This window comes from Xyrauchen texanus, chromosome 17 (genome assembly GCF_025860055.1).
Source record: "Xyrauchen texanus isolate HMW12.3.18 chromosome 17, RBS_HiC_50CHRs, whole genome shotgun sequence".
NCBI classification, from domain to species: Eukaryota; Metazoa; Chordata; class Actinopteri; order Cypriniformes; family Catostomidae; genus Xyrauchen; species Xyrauchen texanus.
In genome coordinates this window covers 26,544,309-26,569,367 of record NC_068292.1, presented here as the reverse complement: position 1 = coordinate 26,569,367, position 25,059 = coordinate 26,544,309, and the positions used below count along the sequence as shown (strand labels likewise).

General features: G+C 40.5%; 1 protein-coding gene across 2 annotated transcripts in view; it reads right to left on the bottom strand.

The window, feature by feature from the left end:
- Window positions 1-252: 252 nt before the first annotated feature.
- LOC127658103 (inversin-like) overlaps window positions 253-25,059 on the bottom strand; it is a 48,360-nt gene continuing 23,553 nt past the window's right edge. For both annotated transcript variants that reach the window (XM_052147203.1, XM_052147204.1), the window contains exons 6-18: window positions 22,620-22,787; window positions 20,998-21,178; window positions 20,750-20,859; window positions 17,541-17,712; window positions 16,960-17,115; window positions 15,949-16,178; window positions 15,711-15,817; window positions 14,198-14,407; window positions 11,715-11,917; window positions 6,304-7,048; window positions 3,289-3,494; window positions 1,295-1,393; window positions 253-963 (exon numbers count right to left, since the gene is read on the bottom strand). In XM_052147203.1, coding sequence (XP_052003163.1) covers window positions 845-963; window positions 1,295-1,393; window positions 3,289-3,494; window positions 6,304-7,048; window positions 11,715-11,917; window positions 14,198-14,407; window positions 15,711-15,817; window positions 15,949-16,178; window positions 16,960-17,115; window positions 17,541-17,712; window positions 20,750-20,859; window positions 20,998-21,178; window positions 22,620-22,787 — 2,706 coding nt within the window. In that variant the 3' untranslated portion in view covers window positions 253-844. The remainder of the gene's footprint in view (window positions 964-1,294; window positions 1,394-3,288; window positions 3,495-6,303; window positions 7,049-11,714; window positions 11,918-14,197; window positions 14,408-15,710; window positions 15,818-15,948; window positions 16,179-16,959; window positions 17,116-17,540; window positions 17,713-20,749; window positions 20,860-20,997; window positions 21,179-22,619; window positions 22,788-25,059) is intronic.

Sequence of the window (25,059 nt, the reverse complement as noted above, 5' to 3'; positions counted from 1 at the left end):
CAGGATAGGCCTTTGCCATTTTGGCCTGCTGTTCTGAAATGACATCCCTTTGACATATTAAGTCTGTGTGGAAACTCTGGCAAGAATGGTTATGCTGCACAATCTTTTCCCAACATTTAACCTGAGGTATCTTCACTTTAACAAAATATTTTAAAATAACACAATAAAAATAAAAACACGATATTACTGGATTATATATATATATATATATATATATATATATATATATATATATAATATAATATTAATAATCCTACCCATTCAATAAATAAGGGTGGGAGTAGAGTATAGGAATGAAATGCATAGATCTTTGGCAATTAAATATTAGCAAGAAATTGGCTGAAATGATGGTTATGTAGACAAAGCACAGTTTAACTGTGGTATGACATGAAGTGTATTAAGCACTCTTGTGGTCTCCCATGCAGATGGTATTGCTATGTAAGTTGTATGTCACCTTTACGACCTGCATATGGCCTGTCGTTGACAGAATGAAAGGTTATCTAATATATTTCTGGTGTTCTAACCTCCAATATGAGCAATATGAATCTGCAGATTTTGTACGTAAACCTAGATGCTGCTGGCCACACAAGCATTTTAGGCTCTTCTCCCACTCGTCTCTTATTATAACTCAAACATGCAATCAGACATAAGGTAGTTTATATAAAGGTCTTCTACTTCATGTTCATTCCAACAAGTTTTAAGTGCTTCAGCATGCAATCACTGTCTTAGATTGTCAGTGCATTGGTCTGGGAAAGATGTGTCCTGTAGAAATCCAAAGAGTTTGGGGTCATGTGCATGTGTTTTGGCCTGTTGGTCAGTGAGGTGAGTTAAATTAGTCTTCATCTCAGTTCTTGGTTTTGCTCGGTCCGCTTTGGTTGCTAGCACTGGATGGGTGTAAATGGTAAGAGTATTGCTTCACCTGAATCACAGAGTCTACCAGGTTCACACACTCTACAGCACTCACTGGGGATTAAAAAACAACAACAACATCTAAATGTGAAATACAACAGCAAAGAACATAAACTGATTTTGAAGATGCTGTGAGCACAATTGAACTACAGTGCAGTGGTTCTCAACTGGCTTTACTTCAAGGCCCGGATTTTACATTGAAAATTAAGTGGTAGCCCAACAAAGTACCAAAAATGGCATATAATTCAAATGTACTCCATGAACTCCATAGCCCCCACAATATGCAAAATTATCATATTGACTATGAATGATCTTATGATTAGTTGCATTTTGTTATTTGATTCAAAACCACTCTTTTAGTGTGTGTGTGTGTGTGAGTACTCACACTGTTTGCTTGTTTTGAGTGACATGTCAAGCAGTAGTTGGCTTTGTGATTTAAGGGCTGCAGCTCGCAAAGAGTGCCCCCTTTTGGCCGTGGCTCCACCTACACCAAATAAAAAAAAAAAAAGTGCGTTATTGTTCCTTAAAATTAATCACATGCACATTTTTTCTCAAATATTTTTACTCAAATGGATCTCTATATAAACGTCACAACTGATACTACAGTCGTTGAAATAACAAGGTCTGACACTTTGGTATCAAACGTGCAGGTGTGTGAGCGTGTGTCCATCTGGCAGCGATTGAGAGGGTGGTGGGGGTAGTTGGGTCTGCGTGTGAGCAAGAAGAGACAGCTCGACATTCCAACTGACAGCAATGAACTTTTCAAAGCGCCGGTACTGTCAAGAAGGTGGGGGAAGGGAACAAGAGTCCATGTGTGTACTTTTGTGCGTGTTTGAGAATGAGAGTGTCTCTACTCTGCTCAGCCATCATCACCTGCTCATGTCTGGTGAAGGTCAATTGCGTTAACTAAGTCGAAACTCCATCTTATCAACTGGTATGAAAGGAGGGAGGAGTAAGTCTGTGTTTGTGTGGGAACATACAAAACATGATACCCCTCTTTATTAATTATATGTGTGGTGTTTGCAAAGCAAGTATCTGTATTACTTTTGTTTATACATAGTTTTTTTTTTATTTTATTTTTATCCATGAGCCACCAGTCTGAACATTGGCAGGTAACTCATCCCGTGCTGTTTGTGCTGAATGATACCTCAAATTGTGATTTATTGATGAGATGTATTCCTACTTTTCTAAGAATTCAGACTTATGATTTTCATATAAAACAGGAACCCATGCCTTATTCCATAGCAATGCCCTAGCAAACACCCAGAACATCTTAGCAACTGCATAGTTAGAGGTAGACTGATATATCAGTTTTACAGATTAATCAGTGCAGATAGTTGCTTTTTGTAACTATTGTTATCACCAAACATCTTTGCAAAAATGTTTATTATTCCTCTGTGGACAGAGCTGGAAGATGTTTTTTTTCATGCCTTATCTAACAAAATGACCACATTTGCACTGAAGGATAAAAAATATGGATGAATATTGTCAGTCAGTGATTGATTTTATTCCACCTCTTGAGGCCATAAAATGCAAGTAAATGGTGACCAAATTTTCAAGTTTCAAAAAGCACAAAGGTAATACATACGCCTTCAGTGGTTTAATAATGTCTTCCGAAGCAATCCAATCAGTTTTAGGTGAGAACAGACCAAAATATTCCTCCTTTTACACTATAAATCTTTTCATCAGAAGTCTCTCTGGCATTTTTGATTTCAAGCTTGATTACACTTCCTAGCACAATCTAGTGCTCAGCGCATGCGTCAAGCGCTGGGAAGTATAATCAAGCTTGAAATCATGATTGTGCCTAGAGACTGCAATGGCAAGATGTACAGTGAAAAAGTTCTGAAAAGAGTTTACAACTTATATTATAAGCTTATGAAGGAGTTCAATATTGATCTGTTTCTCACCCACATCATATCACTTCTGATTAAACCACTGGTGTCTTATGGATTAATTTTAAGATGCCTTAATGTGCTTTTTGGAGCTTCAAAGTTTTAGTCACCATTTACTTGCGTTGTATGGATATATTCACCTCATATATCTATCAAAATGTCTTTGTTTGTGTTCCTCGGAAGAAAGTCATATGAGATGGAGATGACATATGGGAAAGTAATAAATGAAATGAGAATTAGCATTTTTGAACTATTCCTTTAACTGAAATATTTAAAGGTACACTACAGAATTCTGATCTTGTAAATCTATCAAAATCTGTTGTAGAACAAAATTGCAAGATACTTGCAGAGAAACATTGTACATTGTTTTGAACTAAGTTTTTTCATACTGTATTCGTACTACCTCAATAAGGGTATTTTGTTCATTTCTAACAAATCAGAATCCTCTGTAGTGTGCCTTTAATTAACATAACCCTAAAAGACTCACCATAGATATTTTGCAGCACAGAGCTCTTTTTCCTTCTGCTCCTGGTGGGAGAAGCCTGAACTTCAGAAGCAGATTTATGGTGGGTGTGACCATGAGATACAGGCCACTCCCACAACAGCTGAATCAGCAGGGCAGCAACTTCATTTTGCTCCACCCCTTTTACAGCCCTGCACAGTACCTTACGAAGACGACCCCGAATACGTGACCTGAATGTTAAAAACAAATGTAGCACTTTTACAAGCACATATACACCTGCAAATGCAGCAATACAATATTACAGATGTGTAAGTTCTTTATGTTCAGAATACCTCCTAATAAAAAAAATACAATTATAACTAAGGGTTTTCTTAATTTAAGGGGTTTGTGAATCCCATTATTTCAACAAAGCCATAAAGAAAGCACAGAAGGGCACACATGGACTTTTAGCCCTACTTATTTATTACAGACATTAAATAGAGGCCTGTTCTTGAAACCTCCCTCTCAGAGGTGTTGATGTGCTTGTGGGCAAAAAGCCATGCCACAGCTCAAATGAGTACATGTGGCCAACATATGAGTATTAAGATTCTCAGCCCAATATAACACACACGCACAATTTAAAAACAGAAAATCAGATTTCTGTAGTGTTTAAAGGTCTTACAGTTTTTCTCTTTTACTCAGCCATTTTCAATATTTATTGGGGTTGTATTGTGCAATTGTTATCCATCCTATTTATTGTATTTATTGGTGATTTTAACTCATTTTTTCTCTCATTTTTTCTCTCACATTTTTGTGCAAGAACGGGGAGGTGAGGATTAATTTGAACAAAATGGTTAGTTCCAGTTTGAAGAGGTGGGGAAGTTGTGCATATATATATAGAGAGAGAGAGAGAGATATATATATATATATAGAGAGAGAGAGAGAGAGAGAGAGATACATACATATACAGTGGGTACGGAAAGTATCCTGACCCCCTTAAATTTTTCACTCTTTGTTATATTGCAGCCATTTGCTAAAATAATTTAAGTTCATTTTTTTTCCTCATTATTGTACACACAGCACCCCATATTGACAGAAAAACACAGAATTGTTGACATTTTTGCACATTTATTAAAAAGAAAAACTGAAATATCACATGGTCCTAAGTATTCAGACCCTTTGTTCAGTATTTAGTAGAAGCACCCTTTTGATCTAATACAGCCATGAGTCTTTTTGGGAAAGATGCAACAAGTTTTTCACATCTGGATTTGGGTATCCTCTGCCATTCCTCCTTGCAGATCCTCTCCAGTTCTGTCAGGTTGGATGGTAAACGTTGGTGGACAGCCATTTTCAGGTCTCTCCAGAGATGCTCAATTGGGTTTAAGTCAGGGCTCTGGCTGGGCCATTCAAGAACAGTCACGGAGTTGTTGTGAAGCCACTCCTTCATTATTTTAGCGGTGTGCTTAGGGTCATTGTCTTGTTGGAAGGTGAACCTTCGGCCCAGTCTGAGGGCCAGAGCACTCTGGAGAAGGTTTTCGTGCAGGATATCCCTGTACTTGGCCGCATTCATCTTTCCCTCGATTGAAACCAGTCGTCCTGTCCCCGCAGCTGAAAAAAACCCCCACAGCATGATGCTGCCACCACCATGCTTCACTGTTGAGACTGTATTGGACAGGTGATGAGCAGTGCCTGGTTTTCTCCACACATACCGCTTAGAATTAAGGCCAAAAAGTTCTATCTTGGTCTCATCAGACCAGAGAATCTTATTTATCACCATCTTGGAGTCCTTCAGGTGTTTTTTAGCAAACTCCATGCAGGCTTTCATGTGTCTTGCACTGAGGAGAGGCTTCCGTCGGGCCACTCTGCCATAAAGCCCCGACTGGTGGATGGCTGCAGTGATGGTTGACTTACTACAACTTTCTCCCATCTCCCGACTGCATCTCTGGAGCTCAGCCACAGTGATCTTTGGGTTCTTCTTTACCTCTCTCACCAAGGCTCTTCTCCCCCGATAGCTCAGTTTGGCCGGATGGCCAGCTCTAGGAAGGGTTCTGGTCGTCCCAAACGTCTTCCATTTAAGGATTATGGAGGCCACTGTGCTCTTATGAACCTTAAGGGCAGCAGAAATTTTTTTGTAACCTTGGCCAGATCTGTGCCTTGCCACAATTCTGTCTCTGAGCTCTTCAGGCAGTTCCTTTGACCTCATGATTCTCATTTGCTCTGACATGCACTGTGAGCTGTAAGGTATAGACAGGTGTGTGGCTTTCCTAATCAAGTCCAATCAGTATAATCAAACACAGCTGGACTCAATTGAAGGTGTAGAACCATCTCAAGGATGATCAGAAGAAATGGACAGCACCTGAGTTAAATATATGAGTGTCACAGCAAAGGGTCTGAATACTTAGGACCATGTGATATTTCAGTTTTTCTTTTTTAATAAATGTGCAAAAATGTCAACAATTCTGTGTTTTTCTGTCATTATGGGGTGCTGTGTGTACAATAATGAGGAAAAAAAATGAACATAAATGATTTTAGCAAATGGCTGCAATATAACAAAGAGTGAAAAATTTAAGGGGGTCTGAATACTTTCCGTACCCACTGTGTATATATATGCACAACTTCCCCACCTCTGCAAAAATGGCTCAGGGATTGATTGTGTTTGGAACACAAGGAGAAACAACATTGTTTGCACTGCTTGAGAGCCTAGGACTCCGGCCTCCATTGTACTGCTTTAGTACCCAGCAGTACTTGTGACCGATCCGGTCCCTATAACATTTTCTTTACAGAATCTTATTAATTTTTCTTGTCGCAGGTTTTACAGCATTTTATGCTCTAATACAGGTTTACGTATTGGCACATTTAGTTAATTTTAATAACACTTCTTTAAAGTTACCATCATAGCTTATTCATATTTGTTACATTTGCTGATCATTAATTTTAAATGTATTCTTCATAATTTGTTTCGCACTAATTTAGCAACTTAAAAGTACAGTTTTTGTCATGCCAATAAAGCACATTAAACTGAAATCGAAAAGAGGGAATGACATAAAGAGACATCAGTACCTCCTCCAGGCTCTCTGTATCACACTGGCTGCCTGGTTTTTACTGAGGATGCTCTCTGTCCTCTTTCCCTTCTCTTTGTCTTCTTGTTTTTTTCTTGTTTTCCCCATCCATCTTGCTTTTTCTCTCTCCATCCCTGTACATTTCTCTTTCTCTCTGTCACTCTGCCTGTCTCCTTCTCTCTCAGTCCTTGACTGCTTTTTCTTTTCTCTCTCCATCTGTTTCTCCACCTCTCTTCCTGCTCGTCTCTCTTTTTGTCGGGTGGCAGAACATTTTTCTGAATTTCTTTCAGAGTAGGAGATGTTGGATTGATCGGTACCTACAGGTTTGAGTCCTGAGGCTGATTTGCTCCTCTTGGACCCTGATCTCTTTTGGCCATCTGTAGGTATCTCTGTGGGTTGTGATGTTGTCTGAGCTGCAGAGATGGCCTGGGTTGATTCAGAAAGAGAGTAGGCCTCTGTAGTCCTGGGTCTGATGTGTATCACTGGTTTAGGGGTAGTGGTGGTCTCCATGTGGCCTGGAGGTACATGGGCCCCTTTGTGTACTGGTTTGGCACTGCCTGGTCGACTGGATCCTGCGGGGGATCGGCGCTCATATGTGGATCTGCATTCCACTGATACGCATGTGTCTGAACCACTTTTCCCCATCACACACACCTCTTCTAGTAAACTTGAAAACATTTTTGTTCTTACAGGGGTCAACGGGGGAAGAGCAGACTCTGCTGTTTGAGCCTCCCTCGTTCTACACTCTGATGGAGAAACAGACGAGAATGTGAGTGAGTACTCTGACATGAGTCATAAAAAATGTAAGGGAATCACAATATAAAATGTCATTCCCTTCTGTCACTCACTCGACATTGTGTCTCTTCTGAGAGCCTCGCGTACCTCTGAAGTTGAGAAAAGGCCAATGTCAAGATAGCAGACAGAATTTGCATGCCTGCCCCGGACATACTTGTATAAAGGGGAGTGGGCGAGCGACTGTCAGACAGATTTATTCTTCGGAGCCGAATGGTTCAGCGAGCTGTGTTTCACGACTGCTTCACCCACCTCTGCAAGAGAGCTTTCTCCTCTCTGCATGCTCTGCCCCTGGGCGCTTCGACAGCGCTTCTCTCTCTAAAAGAGTTTATTCTCCTCTAAAAGCGTTTTTTTTTTTATGATAAAAGAGCAACATACACAAGCGAGTGTTGAACGTTCTTTTCAGGACGCGTCTTTTTAAAGATGCCCTTCTGCCGCTGTGTAGTTCCTGGATGTGATTGGTATCTCTCCTGATCTGACGGTCATAGACGCTGCCTCATGTGCCTGGGTAGCCATCACACTGAGGCAGCATTTGTGGATGGTTCATGTTCTTACTGCAAGGACATGACCATGGCAATGTTGCAGTTGCCCGGTACTCCCCTCCAAGGCCTGTAGGACAACGTCATCACTGACTGTGAAAGCCTACAGCACAACTGGACAGGCCGCCTCCTCCTTGAATGCCATGGCTCTCCTGCAGGTACACCAAGCCAGAGCACTCAAAGAACTGCACCAGGGTAGTCCTGATCCCGACGTGCTGCAGGAACTGCTCTCTGCCACCGACCTCACACTCAGGGCTACAAAGGTTACAGCGCAAGCACTCAAGGCGGGCGATGGCCACCCTCTTGGTCCAAGAACGCCACCTGTGTCTGAACTTGGTCGAGATGCACGACGTTGACAAAGCCCGCTTTTCTCTTCAGTTCGGTCTCTTCAGCGACACTGTTGACGACTTCGCCCAGCAGTTTTCGGCACTGAGGAAGCAGACGGAGGCCAACTCTCACATCATGCCGCACCGTCGCAGTGCAGGTCTGATCGCCGTGGGCGTCCCCCTGCAAAGAAACCACCGCCAGCTCCGCCTCAATCTGGGCCCAGCTCTCAACCCCAGCGTCGAACGCCCCGCAGGCGGTGTACGCCTTCAGGATCTCATCTAGGGCCCGTAAGACCCCTAAACGCTCCTGAGAAGGCGCACCTAGGAAGCCAGACGTTTGCTCCGGAGCTGGTAACAAGACCACTCCGTCCCCCGGTGGAGCGCCGGGAGGAGAATACGCAGTTCTCCATTTTTCTTTACCCAAATTATCAGTAAAAGAGCAATTCCCTCACTTCCTGGGTCATCAGACCAGTGCGCGCCATTCTCACTGCACCCCGGCACCAAACCTTTGCAGTCCCGGCTCCCCGGACGCGGCCATCTTGCCTCCGGACACACGACTGCCCAGGACCCCCTCCTCTGTCTATAACACGCCCCCTGCAGGGTGCGCGGAACAAGGTAAGTGCTTTGAGTTTTTTCTCAGCACCCAAGCGTCGGGACACACTTTTGCCTCCCGACACACTATTACCTGCTCTCGCCACGAGGCCCCACCCGGTACATCCAAAACAATCGTCCCATTAGTGCCCATCGCACTGAGCTTACACGCATGGCTTGCGCTTCCCAGCCCATCGCGATGGTTGGCCAGGACCATCCGACACGGCTACGCGATTCAATACAGCAGGATGCGCCACGGCACATACCATGTGTTTATCACTCCTTCCTGCTGTCATATTTTCAACCCTTGGACAGACCTCTGCTTTCTGCGGACAGGAGTCCCCCTACAACAGGTGTCCAGACGTGTCGTGGTCACCACAGACACCTCTCAACTGGGTTGGGGCGCCGTGTGCTACAGGGCACGCAGCCGCTGGCTCCTGGACGGGGTCCGTCCATCAAATGACTCGAGTTGTTGGCTGTACTCCTTGCCCTGCGGAGGTATCTCCTGCTGATTTGGGGCAAGCACGTCTTGATCCATTCAGACAGCACCGCCACGGTAGCGTACATAAATCGCCAAGACAACATACGCTCCCGTCACAACTCTCCCTCCATCTCCTCCTTTTGATTCAGCCACAACTCAGGTCGCTGCTCGCCACTCATATCCCGGGCGACTGCAAAATGACGCCGGACGCGCTGTCACGACAGGTCTCGCTCAGCGGAGAGTGGAGGCTCCACCCCTAGGTGGTCCAGCTGATTTGGGGCCGCTTAGGCAGGTCACAGATAGATCTCAAGACAATTCCCACTGCCCACTCTGGTACTCCCTAATGGAGGCCCCTCTTGGCACATACGCACTGGCCCAGGGGCTGCGCAAGTACGCAATTCCCCCAGTGAGCTTTCTTGCATGGTGCTGTGCAAGGTGAGGGAGGACGAGGAACAGGTCACCTTGGAGGCTCCTTATTGGCCCACCCATACCTGATTCTCGGATCTCACGCTCCTCGCGACAGCGCACCCCTGGCAAATTCCCCTGAGGAAGGACCTTCTTTCTCAGGGACGGGGCACCCTCTTTCACCCGCTCCCAGACCTCTGGAATCTCCCCATATGGCCCCTGGACAGGACGCAGAAGACTTAAGCGGTCTACCACCTGCAGTCGTAGACACGATCAACCAAGCCAGAGCTCCCTCTACCGGGCAGCTTTACGCCCTCAAGTGGCATCTGTTCGCAAACTGGTGTTCTTTCAGATCTGAAGACCCGCATAGATGTGCAATTCGGTCAGTGCTTTCATTCCTGAAGGAGAGGTTGGAGGGGAGGCCGTTAACCTCCACCTTGAAGGTGTATGTCGCTGTATTGAAGCCCACCACAACGCAGCAGAGGCACCCGGAGGTTGAACCCTTCCCGGCCAAGCCTGTTCCCCTCCTGGGATCTCTCAGTGGTCCTCTGAGGCCTTCAGAGATCCCCCTTCGAGCCACTTGATTCAGTCGAGCTTAAAGCCCTCTCCTTGAAGACGGCCCTCCTGATCGTGCTCGCTTCCATCTGTCAGCGACACTTGCCTGGAGTTCGGTCCAGCAGATGCTCACGTCATCCTAAGACCACGACCGGGCTACGTGCCCAAGGTTCCTACGACCCCCTTCAGGGACCAGGTTGTGAACCAGCAAGCGCTGCCCCTGGAGGAGGCAGACCCAGCCTCTTTGTTGCTGTGTCCTGTACGTGCTTTGCGTATCTACATGTTCCGCACGCAGGGCTTTAGATGCTCTGAGCAACTCTTTGTCTGCTTTGGTGGAGTCTATATGGAACGCTCATTGGGTTTTGACGTTATTTCCCTAGCCTATCACACCCAGGCCATGCCCACCCCTTGAGGGTTCGAGCACACTCTACGAGAAGTGTGGCATCCTTGTGGGCACTGGTCCACGGCACCACCTTAGCAGACATCTGCAATGCGGTGGGCTGGGCAACACCCAACACCTTTGCTAGGTTCTACAACCTCAGGGTTGAGTCGGTCTTGTCCCATGTTTTACCAGGTCCGATCCGGTAGAACTTGGTAGTACGGAACAGCCGACCGGGTGTTCCGCTTGCACCTTGCGCCCTTCACCAAGCTGATCCAGTGCGCCTTCTCTCCCAGGTTAGCCAGTAAGCTCTCACTTTCTGGATGCTCTTCCTCCCTAGCCCTCTGGCCACAGATTCAGCAGAGGAATTCGCCGCCAGACCCACCACGAGTCGAGTGCTCTATTTTGGGCTTGGGCTCCACGGGCATAGTTCCTGCTTCAGGCAACTCCCTGTGACGTATTTTCCACGGTACGGTCCCCCTGCTGGCAGCACTCGCGTCTCCCTTGGGCAGTCCCCGCTGCTCCCCAGTTGCTGTGTCTGTAGCAACTCCTCCCTTGTCAGGCAGGATCTACCACCGCACCATGTCCACGGGTGGCTTGACAACCCCGGTGTGTATTAGCCACAAGTTACCTCCCTCCAGTCTGGGCAAGTCGTGGTCTCTGCAAGGCCGCGGCTGGCCGGCTGGCTCCCATACAAGACGCGTCCCCTGTTCCCGTACGGGTACTGGGAACCTAAGAGCGGTATAGGACACTTTTTAGTGGGGGCGTTGGGGAGGGTTACGTGCAGCCCACCCAGCTGCTTCTAGCATGCAGAAGTCTGCTTGCACCTGGCTCGGCAGTCACGTAACACGGGTAGTGCATGGCAATCGACACAACGTCGAGTGAGTGATAGAAGGGGAGTGTCATGTTTAATGTTGTAACCTCCGTTCCCCGATGGAAGGAACAAGACGTTGTGTTCCCCTTGCCATGTCACTATCCCTACCACTGTAATGTGCCGTAACCTTATTCTCTGCTCCTCAGTGAAAACCTGTCTGACAGTCGCTAGCCCGCTCCCTTTATACACATATGTCCGGGGGCGGAGCATGCAAATTCTGTCTGCCAACTTGACATTGGCATTTTCTCAAGTTCAGAGGTATGCAAGGCTCTCAGAAGAGACCCCCTGTGTCACTAAAATTGATACAACTTCTTGTTCCTTCCATCGGGGAATGGAGGTTACAACAGTAACCATGATGTTATTACTCTAGTTTCATTACTGAACTGTCTAAAACCATAATCGTATTTAGCATTCTATAACTGGGCTGGCAACTGTTTTCTGCTGCTGTGTGAACGTAGCGATAAACTAACCAGTTCTATGTTGTTTTTCTCTCCTGCTCTGTGATTGGCTGTTATGGGAAATGGAGGTTTTCTTGTGTTTGTGCCCTTTAACCGGTACTGTATCTTTAACCACAACACTCGGCTCTGTCGAATCCAGAGACAGTTTTCCTACTCTGACTGCAGATAGTGAGAGCTGCTGCTCTGCCTCGCGTCTGCGCTCCACCTCTCTCTTCCTAGAGAAAAACAGACATAAACACACACTTAATCTGATGATGATGACTGTTCTGGATCATGTATTTCATATTTATTTTAATGCTTGCTGGTGGCCGTCAGCTCTGTTACTATAGCGTTACAATACTGTAGGTTGCCACAGTAACCATTCTAATACAGTTACAAACAGTTTGTCAAGCTCAACTATTTAACCCTGTTGCTTAAATGGATAGATCACCCAAAAATTCCAATTCTCTCATCATTTACTCACCCTCATGCCATCCCAAATGTGCATGACTTTCTTCTGCTGAAAACAAACAAAGATTTTTAAAAGAATATATCAGCTCTGAAGGTCCATAATGGATGAATGGATACCAAACTTTTGAAGCTCCAAAATGCACATAAAGGCAGCATAAAAGTAATCCCTATGACTTCAATTGTTAAATCTATATCTTCAGAACCATATGATAGCTGTGGGTAAAAAACAGATACAAATTTATTTTAAAAATGTTTTACTATAAATTTTCCTCTCTGTCCAGTAGGTGGTGATATGCACAAAGAAAATGAATTGCCAAAAACAAAAGAAGAATGTGAATGTGAAAGTGGAGATTTACAGCAAAAAAGGACTTAAATATTGATCTGTTTCTTACCCACACCTATCATATCTTTTCTGATGATATAGATTTAACAATTCGTATGGATTCAAATTAAGCTTGCATTTTTGCTTTTGGAGCTTAAAAATTTTGGTCACCATTAATTTGCATTCTGAGGATCTACAGAGCTGAAATATTCTTCTAAAACATTTTGTTTGTGTTCAGCGGAAGTCATACACATCTGGGATGGCATGAGGGTGAGTGATGAGTGAATTTTCATTTTTGGTTAACTATCCCTTCAATTTATTTTAAGTACAAAAAACTTTCAGTAATTTTTTGGAAATATTATTTTATCAATAAATACAAACTACAATTTGTTCATAAACTAGCTAGCCCCTCCTGAGGAATTTGCAACCCTAATCAACCACACTAGAAGTGTTTTGAAAACGCTCTCCATAATGATGATGTTAGAAACTGAAAATGTTATTTTTTCATACTTTAACAGATTAGTGTGTACATGGCCTTAAATACTATACACTGACCAGTAAAAAAAAAAAAAGCTCTGGAGTTGACAATCAACATTTTCAAGGTTATTCCCCTTCGTTTAAAAAATATTCTGTTGCATTTTGTTATAGTTTCAGGCCATATATTTTGAAATGAAGGCACATGCATTTACAAGCCTGTGTGTTGGAAGGAGTTGATCTATCTGTCTAACTGAGGAAGGGACTCTGAAGTAATGGGAGGATAATGAGTCACAAAATAGCAATAACATTTACAAATTGTGCATTGTTACAATATCTCTTACAGGTCAAAACCTGTATTTACTATGAAAGTATTTATGACAAACACATAATACACACCCCTCCATGGTTTTAAATAGCAAAATGCAAAAAAATACGTATATTGATAGATTGAAAGCAAAATAACAGAGAAAATACAGGGTTTGAAAACAGACTACGCAAACAAGCTAAAAGGAGATTTTAAATAAAATACGTTAATGTGTGTACATAGACCCTGAATAAGAGTGGACATATTCCAAGATCTGTATGCGTGTATTCATTCATCCTCTGAGCTGACAGATTTTAAATGTCAAGCTGTTGAGCAGCTGAGCATTGTCCAATTAACAGAAATGGAGGGAGGATAAATGAATCTCTCTCTCTCTCTCTCTCTCTCTCTCTCTCTAGTTTGATATATTTCCATTATTGACAGCAAGAAATTGATGCTCATATTCCTCCACAGGCAGGTAGATAGATGAGCTGCTTCTAAGCAAACACACATAATTAAACAACATGTATTATATTATATACAAACATTCCATGTCAGCCATGCTGAGTGCCTGAGATCAGCCTAACAAATCTGATAACACATCAATCAGCAGTGGGTTGTGTGTAAGAGAATATTTGCACCTTACCATTTATCTTATCTGTTTAACGACTCACAGAGCACAATTTTCTTTCCTGTGTTGATCTACTTCTTGAAACAGGAAGTTGGGGCAGGACATATAAAAGGGATTGTCCTTTTTTTTTTGCTATTCGTTGGAAGGTGGTATTTGGGAGAGACAGAGACATTCTCTTTCTAGAGAGCATTTGATTGGACAAAAGTCTCTAGTGCCAGATGAGCTAACACACAGAGATAAGACTATTTCGATTTCATGGGGATTTTAAGAGATGCGCATGTGCATGTACGTATGTGCATTTATGTGAGTCTTACTTTGCAGCATCTTTACGCAACTGTTCATGTCTCATGAGGAGCTTCTTGCGTTCTCTGAAGGCCCGTCTGACCTTGTAGCCCTTATAGAGTGCCTGAATGGATGAGGCAGCGATGTCCTGGATGGCAGCGATGGACAGCGCTCCATGCTCCAATAAAAACTGTGTCAGCTCCTGATGTTCTCCCAACAAAGCATAGTCTAGAGGTGTGTACCTACACACACAATGCTTTCAGTAAGTTATCATTAAGCAGTAACTTACAGAGAACTACTTATTGGTGCTTCCTAAGGTGCTTGTGTTTTACTTGCCATCCAAACTCATGACTTTCTATCGTCTGTGCAGCACAAAAGGAGAATTTTTAATACACTGGTCATTTTCATACTATTAAGATGAATCGCGCCCCGGGACTTTGCTCTTGAATGTGGCAAAAATGGCTTGGCTAGATGTCAAGACTTTCATAGAATAATAACTTAAAGTGATGGTTCTTCCAAACATGATAATTCTCTCATCATGTACCCACCCCTTCTTTGGAACACAAACATGTTTTTGTCCATGAAGAATATAAAGATTTTTAGACGAATATTTCAGCTCTGTAGGTCCATAAAATGCAAGTGAATTTGTGTAAAATTTTTGAAGCTTCAAAAAGCACATATAGCCATCATAAAAGTAATCTCTATTCGACTCCAGTGGATTAATTAATGTCTTTTGAAGCGAAACGCTAGGTGTGTGTAAGAAATTGATCAATATTTAACTTTTGTATCCTAAAACTTTTGTGAAATACAGGGGAAAAAATGGAAGTGCGGTGTTGTTTACAACAGTGGAGCATAGAGAATCACACATAGATCCTCATTCAGCTGGTTTGAATACGTCAACTGCGGAACCATCTTGGAACGGTGAAAAAAAAAAAAGAGCTGTTTGAACTGGTTTGAATGCAGTGGTTTGAGTGAGTACAGGAGTTTCCTCAGACCGAGCTCCATAATTTAATACTCTTACTCACACCTAGCGTTTTTCTTCAGAAGACATTAATTAGACCACTAGAATAGTATGGATTATTTTTATGATTCTATATGTACTTTTTGGAGCTTCAAAAAGTTAGCACCCATGCACTTGCATTTTATGGACCCTCAGAGCTGAAATAGTCCTCTAAAAATCTTAATTTGTGTTCTGCTGAAGAAAGACATACACGCCTTACACTATGAGAGAATTAAAATTTTTGGGTGAACTATTCCATAAAATGTTTGTCTACTTGCCACAAAAGGCCTTTAAGGGCTTCAGAAGACTTGGAAAATGCGCACAAGTATATGGACTACCTTTATAATATTTTTGTGGCGCTTTTGTGTTCTTAAGGCTTGAAAGCTCCAGTCCTCATTCATTGTAAAAACATGAAAAATGAGTACCTTATTCAGTACTTCTCCTTTTGTGATTCACAGAATAATAATAAATGACTATTCTTTTTAGCACTAGGCCACATCATCCTCCTTCACCAAGAACTGACTGTACGCATGAATGTCTGTTACCTCTCCTCAGTATGCTCCATATGGTTGGGGAAAGCCCCGCACCCCAGAAGCAGCTTCACAGCATCTAGATATCCATTATTACAGGACCAATGGAGTGCTGTTCTCCCCTTAACATAAAACAGTACAAACACACAAAGTCAAAAGTCAGATTTCATGCTATTCTTCAATCTTTCTCAATTTCTGGAGGCAGCTCAAGATTAGACCTGTGCTGGTTTATTTTTTTATTTTAGAACCATACCTCCTTGTCCTGAATATTGGGGTCTGCATCATGCTGAATGAGCAAGGCCATACAGTTGATGTAGCCGGCATATGCCGCACACTGTAGGGGAGTTCTTCCAGCATGGTCCTGCAGGTTTGGACTGATCCCACTCTCCATCAGCACCTCACACACCTCAGCATTCCCACCCAGAGCAGCCCAGTGCAGTGCAGAGTGACCATCTATATCTACTAAATCAACACGCGCCCCTCCTAAGCAATATTACAGCAACAAAATTAGCACTTCACACAACATATAGGTATAGTTGCAGGAAAAATATGTGAACCCTTGGATTTACCATGGATTTCTGCATAAAATTTGTCACAAAACTTAATAGTCTTCAACTTAGTCTCAACAATAAACAAATAAAGTCTTTTTAAACAAATAACACAGACAATTATACATTTTCAATAAAACATTTTCATGTCTTTATTGATGTCCACAACTGATGAACATCAAGACTTTTAGAGATTCTTTTGAAACCTGGCTTTCCAGATCACAATTAAAACAACCATTAGGTAAATTCTTAATCTTAGGTGTTTTATGATCTCTCTTTTTTAGGTATGATTCACATCAGGTAATGCTTCATGTGAATAGCAAACTTAAAGAGTAGCGTAGTTTTTGACTAACACCTCCAATCTAATCTCATTGTTTGGACTGCACGTTAACCGACTCCTGACTCCAAGTAGCTTTTGGAGACATTATTAAGATATTCACACACTTTTTCCACCCTGCATTGTGAATGTTTACACAGTGTGTTCAATAAAGACATAAAAATGCATCATTGTTTGTGATTTGTTTTGTGATTGCCTATTGTTGTAACTTAGTTAAGGATCAGATTACATTTTATGAGCAGTATTAACAGAAATCCATGATAAAAACACATATACAAATTTTTTCTTGCAACAATAATTCTGAACACATTGTAACCATGCACAATTCCCTCAACTGTGTTTTTGCTCTCAGCACATGTGCATGTATGCACTAACAAACCTTTGATAAGTGTGAGGATGACATCTCGGTGCCCCATCTCACAAGCACGGAACAGAGGTGTGTGTTTCATTACGTCCAGCGGGTCCACCATAGCTCCCTTCTCCAGCAACAACAGCACAGTCGACACATGCCCTGAGAGCGCGGCCACATGGAGTGCTACACACAAACACACACAAACTATGACAGTGAACAAACTGCCAACTCAGTTCATGGCTGTATGGGGGGTACATACATAGGGGATGAGATGTTAATTGCTTAATTAAACACAAAATGCAATTAGCACTGATCTGAGCTGAAAGCAACCAATTTAGACAAGGAATGGATAACTGCCCTTCTGAAAAGATCAGCATTCATTTTCATGCTGGTTTAGTATTTGTTTAGCTAGTGGACCATAATTGTCTTTCTCATGAAGTTGGTTGACCAAGATAGCCATGCTGATTAAACTAATGAAGGGGCCTGTTAGGAGCACCAGCAGATGAGCTTCCCATACTGGGGACCTGCATCCAAAACACAACGTATGCTGGTTCATCAAGGTGACTAAGTAATCAAAAGGACTATGTGTGTGCCTGTGTCTCCCACACCTGTTCCTCCATACTTGTCAGCCATGTTGATGTCTAGGTCTTTTTTCAGGTCCAACATAATCATGATGACATCATTGCTGCCCTTCCCAGCAGCCCACATGAAGGCCGTTCTCCCCTCCAGATCAGGCTCATCCCGCACAGAGTGGTGTTGCAGAAACACTGCAACTGTATCCTTAACCAGAGAACACACAGTGACTAGACAAGAAAGCAGAGTTCCTATGCACAATGCAAAGTGGCCTTGAGAAGCTTATTGCTTTTATAAAATTGTGGCAACATCAAAATGATAAAAGTCACCAATGTTCATAAAGAAATTACATTTATTATTAATAATAATAGTAGTCACAATATAGTCTGCAACCAAGTAATATTTAGTATATATCTTATTTATAATATGGATTTAAACTGATGTTCGGTCACAGGTGTTTGAAAACATTTGAAGACACACATCTAAACAAATTAAGACATCTGAAATAGTAACTAACTGAAATGGTTTTTTTCAAATTAATTACATTATATAATGATTAACCAAATTAATCACGATTAATCGCATGCATCAATATCTGCTGAAAAGTGTCCTAAACAAAAACACTTCAATATATAACAATGAAATTGTTTATAAATATAATATTTTATAAATATAATAATTTAGTTAATAGAAAGACATTACATTATTGTGGCAGACAAGTAAAGCATTAATTAGACAATACAAAAAGTGGCTTTAGAAGTCAATATAATGTTTGTTTTATTTCCACAGTCCATTATTGAACTTAAGCTAGTGCTGTTGATTTTACGTGTTCATTTAAGGCAATTAATTATACTAAAAATAATGCATTAAAAAAAATGAACGGAATTAATCATGCTTCCAGACCCATATATAAATTCTGTAATAAAGTACATATTTTCCGACCATTGGAGTTATTCAAGCTTGAAGTACATACAATCCACATCAGAAAGGGGCAGTCAGCGTGCCTCAACAAAACTCACAAGCAGCGCAGCCACCGAATGAAAGCCCGTTCCACAGGATGAATTATTGACGGGTGTACGATCCACAACAGTATGCAGGGCTCTCGAGATGCAATTTTCAAAGTTTCATGCCATTATGACACTGAAAACCAGAGTATCCAAGAGTGTCCGTCTGATGCAAATGTACACAGACCGAAAATTTAAAATAGCAGACAGAACGTAAGAACACGTCCTGTGAGAACAGCACAGATTGACAATTGCAGTTGCAAAATGTATTGCAAAATGACTGCTTGTGTTAAATAATATGGGAATATTATTGTTTTCTGCACAGCTGCGTGTTGCTTGTACAGTTAGAGTTGCGCTTACTGCCCCCTGCTGACTGCAAATTGCACAAAACATGGAGGTCAATTCAAGCTTGAATTGCTCTGTTGGTAGGAAAATTGTTTATTAATTGTATTACACTACCTATGGACATGTATTCTAGTTTTGAGGTCCAACTATTAAAGATTGGCATTTTGAGTCCTGCTTGCTGTGCACTTGTGTACAGACCTCCCAGATTTAATAAGGGTAAATTCATTTATCACCCTCATTGAGTCTTTAAATTTCGGACGTCACTGGTCCTACGCACAATATGGGTCATGCATTAGATCTTGTGTTATTTTATGGTCTTTCTGTATCCAACTTAGAGGTCTTAGATATTGGCATTTCTGACCATTATTCAATAATGTTTGAATCTGTATCTACTTGTCCTCTCCCTACATTTTATCAGCCTTATGTCACTCCAGGTCCATTCACTCTTTATATATTTTCTGAATTTTATCTAACACATTTCACCAATGATGCCTTAGCTGGACTCGACACTGAATCATTGGTTGAAGCTTTTAATAAATCTTGTACTTTTACACTTGATAATGTCACTCCGCTCAAGCCAAGGAGAATTAAGTGACTTTCACAGCCTTGGCTAAATGACGTCACCCGCACACTCAGACAATGTCGGCTCAATTACAGTGTGGTGTACCTCAAGGGTGGATTTTAGGACCCTTGTTATTTTTCAGATGTAAATTATATCTTCTCACTGTTATGCTGATGATTCACAGTTTTACTTCCTAGTGAGTGTAGACAAGAATTGTTAATTTGAGAATGCCCTAAATTACTTCAAATATATTAAACATTGGCTGGCAAATTTCTTTTTTACAATTTAATGAAAGCAAAACCGAAGTTCTGATTTTGGGTTCCTCCATGTCCTCCTTACCTGGTCTGGTTGCTCAGTTAGGTCCTCTGTTGTTGAATGTACAAGATCATGTAAGGAGCTTTGGAGTGATTTTGGACTCCTCAATGAATTGCTTTTCATTAAGCAGATCAGTGCTGTTGTCAAGGGTAGTTTTTTCCACCTGAGATCTATCACTAAAATATTCTTTCCCATAAAGACTTTTTTGGAAAGGAAATTGTGATCCACTCACTTATTACATCAAGGTTAGACTATTGTAACTTTGTACATTGGTCTCCCTCAAACTGTGTTATCTTGCCTACAGCTGGTTCAAAATGCGGAAGCTAGGCTTTTATCAGGGTCAAGAAAGAGAGATCACATTTCCCCGGTTTTAGCATCTCTACACTGGCTTCCTGTGAAATTCAGGGTCGATTTAAAAATTCTGATTTATGTCTACAAGACATTATCTGGTCTCATGCCCCAATATATCAGAGACCTTTTCCTCCCATACTCCCACAACAGAGCGCTCAGGTCTTCTGATCAACTTTTATTGAGGGTTCCTCGTTGCCGATATAGATCTAAGGGTAACCGTGCCTTTTCTGTGATAGGTCCTAATCTAGGGAATATTCTCCTTTTCCATGTGAGGTCCGCTTCATCACTAACCACTTTTAAATCTTCTTTAAAAATGTATTTTTATTCTGTAGCTTTTGAATAGATCATTGAATAGTTTGAAATGGATAAATATATGATGCTGTATTTAAATGTTTTCATTTATTTCATTATGTTTTATATTTAATTTTAAATCACACTGTCATTATTTATTTATTTGTTTGATCTGTAAAGCACTTTGGGTCAACTTCTGTTGTTTTTAATTGTGCTCTATAAATAAAGGTTGACTTGACTATTAATTGCACTGAATTAACGCATTACATTGACAGCCTTAGTTACTTTACAACACACACACACACACACACACACACACACACACACACACACACACACACACACACAAACACACAAACACAAACACAGGTCTTACAGCATAGTTGCTCTGGGCTCCGTAGTGCAGAGGTGTAGCTCCCTGACTGTCTGATGGGATCATCCCAGACTTGTTCCTCTCCAACAGGAGGTAGACAATCATTGCATGACCTACACATATACACATTTACACTTACAGCAAATGTTTCTGAATCCCGGAGATGGACTTTTAAGCACTGGCGCTTTGAAAATAAATTATTTTAAGCAGTGAAATTATGCATGTGTATGAGTGAGTGTAAATGTGAGTACCCAGCAGTGCCGCCCAGTGAAGTGGTGTTCTGAACAGGTTGTCATAGGCTGTTACACTGCAGCCCTCATATGACGTCAAGACCTCAACCACTGCCTCATTCCCATCAGCCACTGCAAAGTGCAGAGGGGTGCGGCCCTCATAGTCCTGCCAGTTCAACAGAGACTCCGTGGGAGCAGCTTCCTACAATACACAGACATAGAGGACATACAGATGAGGCCCTATACAGAATAACATTTTGGATAATTCCTTAATTAGGGGCACCTTTGACAATTTGATATCTTGAAAAATTAAAATTCTTCAAACTATGCAGATTTATGTTAAAACATTTATCACATGTCCAGGAATAAAAATCTGATATTGGTATTAGTGCCAAATTTGACTTTACTCTGATTTTTTGTATTGTGTGCAATGGTAATGACATGATTGTAATTAAATGTATCACTTTTTAAGAAACAAACTGGAGACTTGGACTTTAACAAGGTAGCTATTTAATATAAGAACATTAAAAAATACATGGTTTCTGAATAAAGTTTCTCTAATATAGATAATGACAACTAACAAACCTACTGTTAGATCATTTATAATCTTCAAAATACCAATGCCATGCTGACAGAGCAAAGTCACCTTTTATTTTTATGATAAACAAAAATATATATATATATATATATATATATATATTTTAAATAATAACTGTTAGAATTAATTTTAAATAATAAAATTGTTAGAATAAATTTTTTTTTAACGTACAAATACTAAAGGAAGGGAATATATGATTGCATGAATACATGATGGTTTTAAGAAAAACACAAAGTTGACATATCCTGATTTTTACACTTTTTATACATTTATTAGAGGTGAAGTAAAAAAATTATCTGTTTTTTAGTGAATTTCGAGCAAATGTACCTTTTCAACACTCTTAAATGGATAGTTCACCAAAAAATTAAAATTCTCTCATCATTTACTCACCCTCATGCCATCCCAGATGTGTATGACTTTCTTCTGCTGAACTCAAATGAAGATTTTTAGAAGAATATCTCAGCTCTGTAGATCCACACAATGCCAGTTTATGGTGATCAGACAATCACATAAAGCAAACATAAAAGCAATTCATATGACCAGTGGTTAAATCAGCATCTTCAGAAGCAATATATTAGGTGTGGGTGAGAAACAGATCAATATTTAAGTCCTTTTTTACTCTAAATCTCCACTTTCACATTTACTTTCAGATGTGAAAGTGAAACTAAACAGGCACCACTTTTAATTGTAAAAGTGAAAGTGGAGATTTAGAGTAAAAGGTCTGTTTCTCAACCACGCCTATTATATCACTTACTGGTTTAGCCATTGGAGTCATATGGATTACTTTTATGTTTCCTTTATGTGATTTTTGGAGCTACAAAAGGTCTGATCACCATTCACTTGCATTGTGTTTACCTACAGAGCTGAGATATTCTTCTCAAAATCTTTGTTCATGTTCAGCAGAAGAAAGAAAGTCATGCACATCTGGAATGGCATGAGAGTAAGTAATAGAGAATTTTAATTTTTGGCTGAACTATCCCTTTTACTAAAGAATCCCTCATGTGTGAGATTAGGAGCACTAGTGAGGTTCTGTGTGTGGTCTCACCAGAATACAGCGTACTGTACGTGTGGCGTTGGGGTGTTTGTTGTGTGCCGCCCAGTGGAGGGGGATTTTGCCCTCGCTGTCTGGTATTCCAATGTTTGAATCATGCTTGATCAGCAGCTTAACGTGCTCAGGATGATTATAGAATGCGCTCCAGTGCAGTGCTGTCTGCTGTTGAAACACCAACATTCAATTTCAGAGATTCCATTTCCAATTGTACTGTTCTTTTTTCTTCTTCTTTTACATTCTTTTACAAGCAACAAATCAACTTCAGTCTACAAGTAAATTGGGGCTTAATAGAATCACACAGCTTCTGAGCTGCCAATGAACTGCAAGGGAATAACATCATGGCACTTTTCCAAGAGCACAAATAAAGGAGTGCAGGCATCCATTCTTCATCATATCACATCATACTAGTTAGCCAGCTCCCTCTGGCATTAGCAGGTCAAGACCTTGAATTCACAACGACCCTGCTAAAAATTGGCCTGTTTAGTTGGTCAGGCCCAGGTGGAATCTGCTAGGAGACTTTTTTATTTTCTGTGCTGATTTTGGGGGAAATCTTCAGAATGGATTTAGACATGGTAAAACGTGTTTAGCAGAGCTAGAAAATTGGTAGCTGAAAGCATAATACACTTAAGCAAAACATATCATAATTGAACACACGAGGAGAGGGGGATGTATATACATTTGTAAATGACAAGCTTTCCAATACAAATCTTTCTGTGGAGATCTGTGGGTGCAGATCCCATGTGTGCTTGCTGTTTCTTCTTGTCTTTGGATGCTTCCTATTATTAGCATGAATGCTCCTCTTTTCTATACTTTTCCAGTTATATTTGTTAGTTTTACATTTTTTATAATTGCTGAAAATTATACTAGATGTATGATAATGTAACGTTAATATAATTCCAATATATAATAGATATAATATATTATATCTTTAAATGTAACTCCATGACAGTTATTCATAAATTGACTTTTGATTTAAAATTATATTAACCTACCACAAGTAATTCAAGTGAATTTTGACAAACCAGTTATTATTAATACATTAAAAATGCAATTCACACCCAAATAATTACTTGAATACACCTCTTCTATGTTTATGGAAGTTATATTAATTAGAAGTTATACATGTTATTAATAATATGTTTAAAATGATTGAGTTCAAAGAAAAAATAGGTCAAGTAGTGTAACTGTCCAGAGAAAGACTCATTCAAAGCTGAGAAAAAAGGAGTGAAACTATTTTGTTTTAAGACATTATTCATTTTTGAATTTTTTTTTCCAACCAAATCAAAATAATTTAGGATGCCATTTATAGAATGTGTGAAGTTTTTCAAAAATCTGATATATTGATGAAAAGGTATTTTGTTCAGGTCTTATGGAGCAACCCTGAGAAAACTTCTTGATATTCTTGACACAAAAATGTATGTGATTTCTAAAAATATGTTTGAAAACTTTTTTTTTAAATGAATAATTAAGTTGTGTAAACACTCATGTATTCAGGGTGAAAGACATTTATTTTACATCTTTTTAGAAAACCTGAAATGTACCTAAAAAAACCTAAATATTTTTTAATTTAATTATAAATTATAATTTAATTCTAAATTAAATATTTTAAAGTAAATAAACTTTTACATATTCGTATTCATTCTCAATCTTGTTTCTCGCATAGTTACGTTGTAACAAATCTAAACCTGTGTCTGTGCATCTTTAAAATTGTTAAATTGATTGAAAAGTTTGGAATAATGTACAGATTTTGCTGTTTTGGAAGGAAATTGGTAATTTAATTCACCAAAATGGCATTCAACTGATCACAAAGTATAGTCAGAATATTACTGATGTAAAAAACAGCACCATCACTACTTGAAAAAAGTTATTTTTGGTCAAATCTAGACAGGCCCCATTCCCAGCAGCCATCACTCCAACACAGCTGAAAGCTATTTGGTTTGTTAAATGAAGCTTAACATTGTCTTTGTTTTTGAGTTGCCACATTATGCAATAGACTGGCATGTCTTAAGGTCAATATTAGATAAAAAATGACAAAATAGAAACAGATTTCTCTAGAAACTCATCAGTGAATCATTGTTTTGAGGAATGAAGGCTATACAATGCTTGAAATTGCCAAAAAAACTGAAGATTTCATACAAAGGTGTACACTACAGTCTTCAAAGACAAAGGACAACTGGCTCTAACAAGGACAGAAAGAGATGTAGAAGACCAGATGTACAACTAAACAAGAGGATAAGTACATCAGAGACTGGGAAATAGAAATCTCATGAACTCAGTTGACAGCTTCATTGAATTCTACCTGCTAAATTCCAGTTTCATGTACAACAGTAAAGAGAAGAGTCAGGGGTGCAGGCCTTATGGGAAGAATTCCAAAGAAAAAGCCACTTTTGAAACAGAAAATCTAAAAGAAAAAGTTAGAATGGGCAAAGAAAGA